This window comes from Mastomys coucha, unplaced genomic scaffold (assembly GCF_008632895.1).
Source record: "Mastomys coucha isolate ucsf_1 unplaced genomic scaffold, UCSF_Mcou_1 pScaffold1, whole genome shotgun sequence".
NCBI classification, from domain to species: domain Eukaryota; kingdom Metazoa; phylum Chordata; class Mammalia; order Rodentia; family Muridae; genus Mastomys; species Mastomys coucha.
The window spans coordinates 80,332,151-80,344,651 of NW_022196891.1; the positions used below are offsets into that span (position 1 = coordinate 80,332,151).

The 12,501-nt window shown below is 43.3% G+C and overlaps 1 protein-coding gene across 7 annotated transcripts in view; it reads right to left on the bottom strand.

Moving 5' to 3' along the window:
* Positions 1–12,501, bottom strand: part of Mia3 (MIA SH3 domain ER export factor 3) — a 42,635-nt gene that overhangs the window by 10,657 nt on the left and 19,477 nt on the right. For 5 of the 7 annotated variants that reach the window (XR_004109513.1, XM_031337575.1, XM_031337584.1 and 2 more), the window contains exons 7-13: positions 6,868–6,999; positions 3,194–3,215; positions 2,447–2,535; positions 2,138–2,215; positions 1,934–2,044; positions 362–433; positions 78–182 (exon numbers count right to left, since the gene is read on the bottom strand). Coding sequence is in view for 6 of the 7 variants with exons in the window: in XM_031337575.1 (XP_031193435.1) it covers positions 78–182; positions 362–433; positions 1,934–2,044; positions 2,138–2,215; positions 2,447–2,535; positions 3,194–3,215; positions 6,868–6,999 (609 nt within the window). In the remaining variant the exon portion in view is untranslated. Of the gene's footprint in view, positions 1–77; positions 183–361; positions 434–1,933; positions 2,045–2,137; positions 2,216–2,446; positions 2,536–3,193; positions 3,216–6,867; positions 7,000–7,817; positions 8,082–12,501 lie in introns of those variants that run through there. The other 2 variants (XM_031337615.1, XM_031337620.1) reach the window with 2 other exon arrangements.

A 12,501-nucleotide genomic window follows, 5' to 3' on the forward strand; every position in this document is an offset into this window, starting at 1 on the left:
AGACTGCTGAGGGAGACAGACTGCTGAGGGGGACTGCTGAGGGGAAATGCCATCAATATTAGCTGGATTTGCCTTACCTGCTCTTTCTTCTTCTTAAGCCTGGCATTTTCTTCTTGAACCCGATGGCATTCAGATTTTACATTTTCTTCACTGAGCTTGGCTTCATTAAGGGCAACTTGAACCTAATAAAAAACACTCCCAATTAATGCAAAGAAAAAAGTTAACATGTTCTTAAGCAAACATCATGAAGGTTTCATCTTTTGTATGTTTTAGCATACCTCTAACTTTTGCTCAACCAGACTAAGACATGCTTACTTAGGACATAGACAGTATTCTTGTTACGGCATCCAGGCAGACTCACCTCTGAAAGTTCTGATGAATTCATGGAAATGACATCCTTCAGCTTCTCAATAAACTTCTTGTTTTCCAGTATCTGACACATGAGAGCAGAACACAAAGCCTCAGCAGAGTCACTAGTGTGACAAGTGAACAGAGTCGCTATGACGCGTGAACACAAAGCCTCAGCCTCAGCAGAGTCGCTAGTGTGACGCATGAACACAAAGCCTCGGCCTCAGCAGAGTTGCTAGTGTGACACGTGCTGGCTTTATTTGCTCTCTACTGCTGTGACAAACTGCCCAAAAGCAACCTAGACAGCAAAAGGTTACTTCTGCTCCCAGCTTACAGCCTGACCTAAGGAGGTCAGGGCAGGAACCTGGAGCCAACTGATGCAGAGGCCATAGAGGAATAGTGCTCACTGCCTCGTTCCCCATGGATGACTCAGGTGTCTGTCTTTCGTTTAGTTCCTAGGACCACCAGCCCAAAGGCAGCACTGGCCACAGAAAGATGGGCCCTCTCACATCAACCATCAAGAAAACACACAACAGACTTTGCCACAGGCCCATCTGGGGAGGGCATTTTTTTCAACTGAACTTCCCTTTGTGTTAAGTTGACATAAAACAAGCTAACACACACACTAAAGGATGAAACACTAATACACATATCCCATAACACCCTATGGTTTTGGTAAAAGTAAGGGATCCAGTTTTCCCCTAAGGGGCAAAAATTAAATATACTAATAATCGAACCTTAAATCTCTGCCTAACTAAGCCCAATAACTTAGGAAACTGAGACACAAGGGTCATAAGCTCAAGACCTGTCTTGGCTACAGAGTTCAAAGCCAGCACAGGCAACTTAGTGGAGACTGTCTCAAAATTAAAACATAGAAAAGAGATAATGCTATAGCTCAATGTTAGAATACCCACTGACCCTGTGTGACACACTAGGGTCAAAATCCAAAAGCAGAGGGGGTGGGGGAGAATTTCATTGCCTAAATTGGGAATAGAAGAATTTGGAGGAAAATGGACCAATCTCATACACAAGAATTCCAAAAATTTATGAAGACTCCAGCTCCTCAAGGGGTGGAAAATGTAATTCTTCCCTCTAACTGTGAGTCGTGAATAGTGGTTTCCAAAGAATACAACAAACAAAGCTGAAAAGAATGACTTAACATCAGAGAAATGTGGCTAGTGCTTTCTGGGCTGAGGCACTAGCTCTGCTGAGGTAGGATATAATAGAAAGCCTCTCTTTTCTCTGCAGCTGCTACACGAAACTGAAATGTTACCGAAAAGAGAATTTTTAAAAAACAGAACAAGATCTAAGAACCATTGATTGAGGCCAAAATTCATAGTTGGTCTACCTGTGCTGGAAGGTAGAGCCCAGCCATTTAACAATGGTCCAGTATTGAAAACAAAAATACTCTTCCTGTGCCCATATGAGTAACTGAGGGTTACAAGTTAAAATTCCATAAGACAAGGCACAGTAGAGGCAACTTCCCTGACTCCTGCTTCCACTTGAGCTAAAAGCATGGGCAAAGTTGCCCTCACTTAGCATCCTTCAAAAGCCCAATTACATTTCCAGTGAGCACTCATCTTACCAAGTCCTGGTTCTTGACATTCTGTTCTCTCTCAGACTCTAACTGAAGGCGAAGGCTTTTGGCTTTGTCACCCAAACTTACATTAGTTTCTTCAAGTATCTTGATTTTATCCTCAACAAAAACAAAGACACTAAGATTAGTAAGAATTACTCCTTCCATTTATTTTCACTTGTGGAATGCAATTCTACCGAAAGAGATTTTTACCTTATATTTAACAGCTTCATCAGAGAGAATCATGTTTTGTTTCTTGGTTTCTTGAACATATTTCTTTGATTCTTTGATCTGTGTTATACAAAGTGTTTAGGATTAAGTTACAACTTAGAACTAACTACAAATTATAGTGCTACCAAAGTCACTTCCAAGTGGACAACCTCCTCCAGATAATAACTGCTTACATCTCCGATGGCTCACAGGAAATGATGAAATAAAATATGAGTCTTTAAAATCATAAATGGAATGTTGAGACAAACATTCAAGCTGGAATGGGGGAGGAAGTTGAAAGAATAATTATACCTTTTGTTCATAACTTGACAATTTTTGCTTAAGTTCTGCATTTTCTTTCTTGATATTCTTCAGCTTTTCAGAAATTTGTTTCTCAGTAACTAAAAAGAAGGGAAATCTGTAAGTTTGTGGACCCAAGGTAAAGCCAAATGCCCCAGTGTATTAACAGCAAGAGGAAACATGCTCTGCATGACTACTGTGCCCTTAAAGGCAGTCTGGGCTGAGTACAGTGAGGGTGTAAGAATATTAAACCTTAAGAAGGGCAGTGTGCAGATTTTATGTTTTGAGTTAGAGATACAGAATTTAAGGAAATGCTATCACTTGGTCCCATATCAGAAAAGGAGATTGCTTCAAATGTCATCTGCAAAAAGGAACTGAGAAACACAAAATAGCAGCTCCCGCCACCATCCGGGACAGCGTCCACTCGGACTCGGTATGTGTTCAGTCCTCCACCACCCTGCATGCTGTCTGCTCAGATCCCCATCTACTGTGCATTTAGTGTGTTTGTCACAGGGAAGAAACCTACATTGCACCAAATGCACACTTGATCTGCCCTCCCCATTCCCTCTGTCTGCTCTCTGTTGCCTATCTCAGTTGGCATCACCGTGGTTCTACCAGGCAAGCTGGTGGCCTAGAGACAGAAAACTTAAAACAATCAGACAGTAGAAGTTATGATATCTATGTCTAGATTACAGAAAACTTGCATCAAACACAAATCTAGAGGGTTAATACAAGGGAAATATGAACCTAAATATTTACCTTGATATACTTTACTCTTTACCTAGAAGAAAAGAAATAAAATTAAGTTTGTTGTCAAACACTTAATTAGCATATTGTTCTTAATATGGGAGAACCATAAACAAATGAGAATTTAGTAACAACCTTGGTCCAGTTTAATGAATACATAGTATTTAAAAATAAGGAAAGGTTGGGCTGGCACAATGGCTTAGCAGGCAAAGGTGCTTGTCACTAGCCCAGACATTCTGAGTTCCATCCCAGGCCCCACATGGTGCAAAAAAGAAAAATTGCAAGCTATGCTCTGATCTGCACACATGCACCATGGCTCAAATGTATACAAATAAACATAATCTTAAAAAATTTTAAAATGACAAGGCTAAAAGGAATTTCAAATGTAATTGGTACTAGTACTTCATAAATAGCCTCAATAGATTTAAAAAAAATTATAGCTAAAAGTGTGTATAGATCTATTAGAAGACCACCAATCTTAAGCTATTAGCACTGATGCTTCATAACACAAGTGGATGCCAGCTTAGTAATAATAAACACATCCATGTTCTATTTACTTGGCATCATCTGACAACTGAATAGCTAGAGGAAACTCTAGAAATGAGTGTTCAGAAAGATGTCAAACAAAACTCAAAAAAAAAAAAAAAGAAAGAAACAAAACTCAAGGGAAAATCTTTGTCTTTCAATATACATCTTTCACTCACCAGACAATATCCTAGAAATCCTATTCAAAGCTGTCTACCTGTTGAATTTAGGAATAATGTGGTAGGATTGGGGTAGTGAATAAAGCATGTGCCATGCTGGGGTGAGGACCTGAGCTTGGATGCCTAGAACCCATGGGAATGGTAGTTAGTTTGTAATCCCAGTCCTCCTACGATGAGATGGGAGGTGGCAGTATAAGTCTCCCAGAATCCTTCAGGCCAGCAGCTTGCCATATGTGGTGATGAACAATTAAAAAGAAACCAGGTCTCAAAAAAGAAGAAGGCTAGAACTGACACCAGGGGTTGGCGTTTTGACCTCCGAACATGCAAACTTATACACAGAGACACACAGACACACATATGCACACAAACACCACAGACATACAGAAAAACTAAAAACAAGAATCTGAGAGAGCGCATCATCTGACTTCCAGGACTAACAGTGGTACATGGTACTCGGCCTGAAAGGGACATGTTTCCAGAGGAGACATACAAGAAAGGTGGCAGCTAAAGTTGTTATTCCCATCAGGAGAGCATGACCTCTAGGTCTATAAAGCTGAGACAGTAACTGGTGCATAAGGATTTGCTAAATTCACTTTTCCTTGTGAGCCATGGTCTCACTCTGTAGCCCTCATTAGTCTGGAACACTCTCTATGTAGATCAGGTTAGCTTTGTAGTCACCTGCCTCTGCCTCCTGAGTTCTGGGATTATATGTGTATGCTATAACATCTAGCCCAAATTTCTTTTTTTTTTTAAAAGAAATTACATTATTTATGTGTTCATGTGTATGGGTGTGTCCATCCAAGGGCATATATATGTACATGTGGAGGTCATATGGCAGCTTGTGGGACTTGGTTCTTATCTCCAACCATGTTGTTAGAGATAATCCTGGGATCACACTGAGGTTGTTAGCCTGGGCTGCAGGCATCTTATCCACTGAGCCAACTTGCTGGCCCACTAAATTAATTGTAACTCAAAATATATTTCTCTTTTCAAATGCTACTATTTTTTTTTAAAAAAAAAACTTTTTAGATTTATTTATTGTATATGTTTGAATGTCTTGCATGCATATACGTGTATGTACTCCATGCATGCCTAGTGGTTGTAGAAGCCAGAAGTGAGCACTGGATCCCATGGAACTTGAGAAATAGATGTTTATAAACCACCGTGTGATGGCTGGCAATCAGATCTGGGTCCTCTGCAAAAGCAGCAAGCACTGGGTCACTACTGAGCCCTCATCTCTCCAGCCCTTCAAATACTACTGTTGTTAAGTAGTGATAATATTCAGACCCATCCATAAGTTGTCCATGAAATTTCAATCTTATCAATATAAAACATGTATAATTGTCTTGTTATAAGAAAATGCATTCTGGAGCTGGAGAGATGGCTCAGCAACTAAACGCAAATAGTACAGCTTATGTGGTACTAAAAGAGGATCTATGTGCAATTCCCAACACCCACATGTCAGATCAAAACAATGTAACTCTAGTTAAAACAAAACAAACAAAACACTTCCACCACAGGGAAATGAATGACTTTCTCTAATGCCATAGCCTTGTCAATCAACGTATAAGCTTCTGTTTATCCCAGTTCACCTAAACTAACAAGAACAGCTAAGGTGGCAGAAGCAAAGCCAAGGTACCTTAGGGAGAAGACCAAGGTTCCAAAGGTGAATGTGTATATCTGAAACACAAATTGTGCTCAGAAAAAAGAAAAGAATGAAAATGTAATAATGTGTCTTTGGACACCATAGAATCTGTTAACTCCAAATAAAAAGGCTATTTTTGGAGTACAACAACATATGATCAAACCAGAAAAATTGGGAAACATATATAAAGAAAAAGGCTAAGGCTTGGGAGATGGCTTTAGGATTAAGAGCACCTCCTTCCCTTGCAGGATAGGGCTTTGTCCCATAACTCCCTTGAACTCCAGCTCCAGTGGGCTGATAGGCTCTTCTGGGCTCCTCAGCCACCCACATTCACGTGCACATATGCACAGGTGCATAGGCATACAACACATAATGAAAGAGACTGAAAGGACTTCATTTGCTAGCCGTACTATTTGCAGTGTGTGTGTGCATGTTTGTGACACGTGTCACTGGGCTGTACTGTTTGCAGTGTGCATGCATGTGTTTATGATATGCGCCATTAACGTCACTTTCAAGTCATAGTTTGTGATTCATTCCACTTCCCACTAAGTCACAAGCATTTGCTGCTCCCCAGTGTCATCGCAATCGTCAGACATCCCATTATATGCATGTAGAGTAGGTTGCTGCAAGTTCGTACTCCAGCAAATTCTCTTCCCGGGCTGGCGAGCTAGCTCAGCAGTAAGGTGCCTGCTGCCTGCTGATGTCAGTTAGATGATAAGTTCAATCCGTGGAAGCCATGTGAATGTGGAAGATGAGAACCAGTTCCACAAAACTGTACTCTGAGTTCTCATGGCCTATGTGCAGGTGCACACGCAGAAAATACACACACACACACACACACACACACACACACACACACAACTAATAGCTAACTAAAAATAAAGACTGTCTCATTAAGCATTCTTGTATAAGATCTTTAATGTGGGATTGATTAGTTTCTTCAGATAGACTATTAGACAAAGTATCACACCATTTGAGAGGATAAACTATTACCCATCCTACCCCATTTTTTAAAATTTCTGATACATATTATTAAATTACTTCTTAGGATAGCTTTAAAGAATTCCCAGTTCTACTTACAGTGTACATGTATCCACCAAATGGTATGAGTTTTTTCAATCAAAGTTTTCCAATCAAAATTATAAAGACTTTATCTTGTTCTCTTAAGTCTTTATCAATACAAAGATTACACTAAATTATTTGACAAGGTTAGCTAGAAGTATAACCATTAATTTGTATTGATGTAGTAATTCAAAATAAGTAAGTAAAAGGGCCAATGATTACAAAATATTCCATGTACTTTTGAGTCATGTGATAAGATAATTTAATTTACTTACAAAAAGAATAGTTCTCCAGGAGAAAACTGCAAATGAAACAATTCCCAAGACTGCAGTAACGATCACAGGCTGCCACGGCAGTCCGTAAAAGTCAGGGCCAGGCTGAAAATTATCAGGCAAGGTGGCAATTAGCTGAAACAGACAGATATAATGGAATACTTTAAAAATTTTTACAATAAAACATTCACAGAGAATCCTCATAGAAATTCTAAACCAGTCTCTATCAGGTGAGTACTCCAGGCCATCCAATAACTCCCACTTCGAGAAATACAGGATATTGTCAGTCTCTTAATTTGTTTGACTTGTAGAGTTCTCAAGCAGAGAGTCTAAATACCTTTTACGTTGGACATATATTTCCAGTTTCTAGTAGGCTCTGCTATATTGTGTTGTCTATTTTATAGTTAGGAATTCCCTGGATCATACTTTTAGATAAGTTTTATTACTTTAATAAGCACACAACACGAAAGTTTTAAATATATAAGCCATCAACTTTTGTGGGTGCCAATAAATCCAATGTGATAATGTAATGTATTAGTCTGGTAATATTTGAAGTTATTGGCTACAGTCTTACATAAACAAAAACAAGTGATGAGTAAATCCAGACAGCTCCTGACAACCGGTTTAGAGGTCAGGCTCTCAAATTTCATCTAGGCGGCTCCGTGTCTCAGCTACAACCGTTTCCTCTAAGGCCGCATTACACAACTGCCCACTCCACACTTTCACTGCCTGCTAATTATAATATTGGCCCCACCCCCAGACACTGCCTTAAGGAAAGAACTCCACCGCGTAACACGTCGCCTGTCACTGTGGCCGTGCTCTCTGAAAACAGGGCAGGCGACCACAGGGCAGCCTCGGGCCCCCGCTCGCCTCTCCGGGACACTCGCTCTGCCCAGCCCTGGTCCTCCCGCCTGCCACTGCCGCGGCCCCTCCCTGGGACTGGGGACTGTCACCTCTAGGAGCTTGGCTATGAGGGCTGCGTAGAGCACCGAGAGGGGCCCCAGCAGCTCGGGGTCCCCCGGGGAGGCGGTGACAGCAGGCACGGTGGCGGGCAATGAGTCCATCGTGTGTGGGGGGGGGCAGCTGCGCGGAGACGTCGCTTCCAGCGGGCGGCACCGAGCCGGCTTTCACCGCTTCCGCCTCGGGGAGGACCGGCTCCGGGGGGCGGACACTGCGAATGAACTTCGCCTTCACCTGCCTCGGCACCTTCCGCACTAGGCCGCCGGTAAAACACGTCATCAGACACGGCCGAGGAGCGACGTCAGCGCACCCAGGAAGCGGGCGAGCGGGGAGGGCAGGGGCGTGGCAGGGGCGTGGTAGATGGCAGGGGTCGGGGCGGGACTAGTGCGGCGCAAACCAAGCCAGCTGAGCTGAGGTGAGGTCGGGGGGAAAAGATGGTGCGTGAAGGTTAGCAGAACCATTGATAGAGTGAGGAGGGAGAGAAAAAAGAGTAGGGCTGGGCAGGGAGTAGGGGTGGGGCTTCAAGTGAGGAAGAAGGTGGAGGAGTCCGAGTGAGTGTTGGCGGTTGGGGACGGGGGAGGGGAGAAGCACAGAGAAAGCACAAGGTAGAGGAAGAAGGGAGAATAACACGTAGAGGTGGACAGAAGAGTCCAGTGAGGAGGAAGTGGGGACCAGAGCTCAACCGAGCAGAAGAGATCAGGTGAAGCACAATCCTGCCGCGGGGCCTGGGGGTCAGCGTGGCCAAGGAGCTCTCAAAATGGGGGTTATGGATGGACTCTGGGAAAAGAGAAAGCGAGGTCTGACCAGAACTGGACCTGTCTTGAGGGGCCGAGACACAGAAGGGGCTGGGTCTGGAAACCCAGACAAGACCAGAGATCTCCGGATCCCTTCTGAGGGATCGTGGATCAGATTGGCTTCTGGGGAAGGCTTTCCTTCCTGCCCACTCCAGTCTTTCTCTTAGGGTTCCTCTTTGACCTCCGCTTGCCTATATGCCTATTCCTTATGGAGGAATTCTGTCATCAATTCTGCGCCAACATCCTCATTTTGGAGTCTCTCATTTTTAAGGTTACACACTGTGCGGAAACGGACAAGGGTAATAAATAGCCCAGAAATCATGTCCTTAAAGTTGAAGGCAAGGGGAGTATTTAACTGGGCGTGGTGATGTCCTGAGTTGCAGAAGAATAACAAAATGAAAAAATATAAGGAGAAGGCAGGCTCAATTCTAGCCCAGGAATACAGATCATAGGACAGAAAAGAAAACCCAGAAACCTCCACACACAGGAGGTTAAAGGCAGAAGATTGCTGTGGGTTTGAGACCAACATGAACTACAGAATGGGTTTGCTGGGTTACAAAGTAAGACCCTATGCCGGGTAGTGGTGGCACATGCCTTTAATCCCAGCACTTGGAAGGCAGAGGCAGGTGGATTTCTGAGTTCGAGTTTGAGGCCAGCCTGGTCTACAGAGTGAGTTCCAGGACAGCCAGGGATACACAGAGAAACCCTGTCTCAAAAAAACAAAACAAACCAAAACAAACAAACAAACAAAAGTAAGACAATGAACTAAACTAGGAGCTGGAGGGATGTCTCAGCTGCTAAAAACAGCTCTTACAGAGGACTGAGGTTAGGTTCCCAAAACCCAGGTGGGATGGCTCGCACTGCCTGTAACTCCAGCTCCAGGGGATACAAGCCCCTCTTCCGAACTCCACATGCAACTGCAACAGTATGCCCATACTCTCACACAGACACACATGCAGACACATAAAAATAAAAGTAGGGGGCTGGCGAGATGGCTCAGTGGGTAAGAGCATGTCCAAAGGTCCTAAGTTCAGATCCCAGCAACCACATGGTGGCTCACAACCACCCGTAATGAGATCAGACGCCCTCTTCTGGTGCTGGTCTGAAGACAGCTACAGTGAATAACAGGGGGGTGGGGGGACCGGGGGTGGAGTGAGTGGGCCAGCAGAGGTCCTGAGTTCAATTCCCAGCAGCCACACACATGATAGCTCACGGCCATCTGTTCAGCTACAGTGTACTCATACACATAAAATAAAAAAATAAAATAAAAAATTTTAAAAATTAAAAAAAAATAAAAATAGGGGCTAGAGAGATGGCCCTGTGGTTAGCACAGCAGTCAACAAAGCACTGGCTGCTCTTTGAGAGGACCTGGGATTCAAACCCCAGCTTTCAGATGGTACCTCACAACTGTAACTTCCATTTAGGACCTCTTCTGTCCTCCGTGGACAGTCATGCACGTAGTGTACAGGCATACTGTAATACACAGACATACATACAGGAAAAAAAACTGGCCACATACATAAAATAAAAATGAAATTAAAAAAAAAAAAGGTAGGAATAATGGCTCACACTTGCAATCCTGGAACCTGGGAGGCCAAGGCAGGAAGATCTATACAGCTTCAAGGGTAGCCTGGGCTACAGAAGTGACTGCTAGGCTAGCTGGGACCACAGAGTGGGACAGTCTCAAACAAAACACCAACAGCAATAGCAATTGTACGTGGTGCTAGGATGTGGTTTCCAAAGTACATTAAACAAACAAGATGGGAAATGAGAATATTGACCGCTGGGAATAAGATTAAGAAATGAAGGCGTCTTACGCTCTGACATTGTAACCCTTAGAGAAATCTGCAAGATACCTGGTAGAAGACTTGTGCTTTCACAGAGAGTCTAAGAAACCTGAACCCATTTCAAGCATTTTTCATTTCTTTATGTCAAAGTCAGAACTCCTAGGTTTGAAAACTAATGTTACACTGCTGTCATCTGATGCTGATCCCCAAGCTAGGCTCTCGGCTTTTTGTTTCCATGACAAAGTGTTAAAAAGCTGGGCATGGTGGCTCACACCTTTAATCCCAGCACTTTAATCCCAGGCAGATCTCTGTGAGTCTGAGGCCAGCCTGGTCTACAGAGTGAGTTTAAGACAACCAAGGCTATGGAGAGAGACCCTGTCTCAAAGAAAAAACAACAACAACAAAACAAAACAGAGAAAAAAACCCTAAAAATTTAAAACAGGATACAACTCCATCTATTCAAAGAAGTACATCTTAGAGAGTTTCATATAAAGAGAATTTTTGAGTCAATATAAAAATGAGTTAGCCACGGAGAAGAGTACGTGGCCCGACAGGCAGGCTCACGATAGGAATTACTGAGGCATGCGGGAAAGGAGATCCTGCTGGGCATGATCACATTCAGTGAATTCAACCAGTTTCAGAAAGATAAATAATTCTTCTATCATTTACCGTCTCTGGATTTTAAATGGATACATAAAAGCATGAATGTGTATACGACATGAAAATAGAAGTAAGACTGTCCAGGAGAATAAAGGGGGCTCTGGGGATGAGAAAGGGGAGCAGAGGGCTGGTGAGATGCTGAGCACAGATATTTACTTGTGTGAACCTTCACAATGAAATAAATTTAAAAGAATTACGAATGCACAGACCTCAGAATGAACAACATGTCAGGAAATCGCTGTCACTAGTGAGACGCCGGGGCAGTCATCTTCCAGAGTCCCTTCTAATTGTAAGATTCCAAATATCCGCTAACAATTGACCCATAAAGTTGACCCATAGTGCTTCACTTCCCCTAATCAACGCAGAAGAAATTGTCTTCCCTTCCAGGTAACTATGCTCCTTGCTTGAAACTTCACACTGCCTTGTTCATAGTTCCCAGTTTTCCCATAGAATCTTATCCTCACAAGCCCTTCAAAAATGAGGACTGTAACTTACAGGCACTAGTCCTCTCCTTCCACGGTGTGGTATGTGGAATTGAACTCAGGTAGTCAGACATGACAGCGAGTGCCCGCTGAGCCATTTTGCTAGCCCCCATATTAGAATCTTTGATTCCTAGCAGATGCCCTGTGCATACTGAGCCATTAAAGCGCTTTTTGGAGGATGCCCTTAGAGCCAGAATCTTGGGATGCTGCGTCCCTTCTTGCTTTTTCTGTCTATGTCCTCTGTCACCCTACAAGAGGACGCCATATCATATACCTTATCTGTATCTAACTCACACCAAGAATAGAGAGTCCTGGATAGACCTAGAAATGTGAAGAAGACAGTCTTCCTTCCACATTCAACCACTGACTCCTTGAGATGCTCAAAGGATACACCTGAGCCTGGTTCATTCTCCTAACTGTGACGGCTCAGAGCCATTACACCTTTGCCAGGGAACTGCCTCCAGCACGAGCAACCATGGAGAAAACTGAAGATGGCTTAGCTCTATTCCATCTCATCAGACAGCCTCTCCTCTGAGTTTGCTGGGTATTCAGCATTTTTACCCTGCCTTCTGACCATAAAGAAGCAGCAGGAGTAAAAGGAAATTCCACAATGTGCCAGACACCTCCCCAAGCACTTTACACTGCCGATCACTTGGTCGTTGCAGTAGGAATAGTTTTTATTTGCACTTTTCAGACTATTCGCCATCTTACAGAATGGAACAGTGGTTGGCAGAGACGGAAAGGGGAGTCCGGAGGGCAGGAAGGAATTAGATGGGGCCAAAAAGTGCAGAGGAGCTAGTTCTGCATTTCCTGCATCACAGTTAATGGATTATAACAGCCTGGGATCTGTTTTCAATGATTAAAAGGGGGCTGGAGGCATGGCTCAGTAGGCAAAGGTGCTTGTGCCAACACTGATAGCCTGGGTTTGGTTCCCAGAACCCACATGGTGGAAGG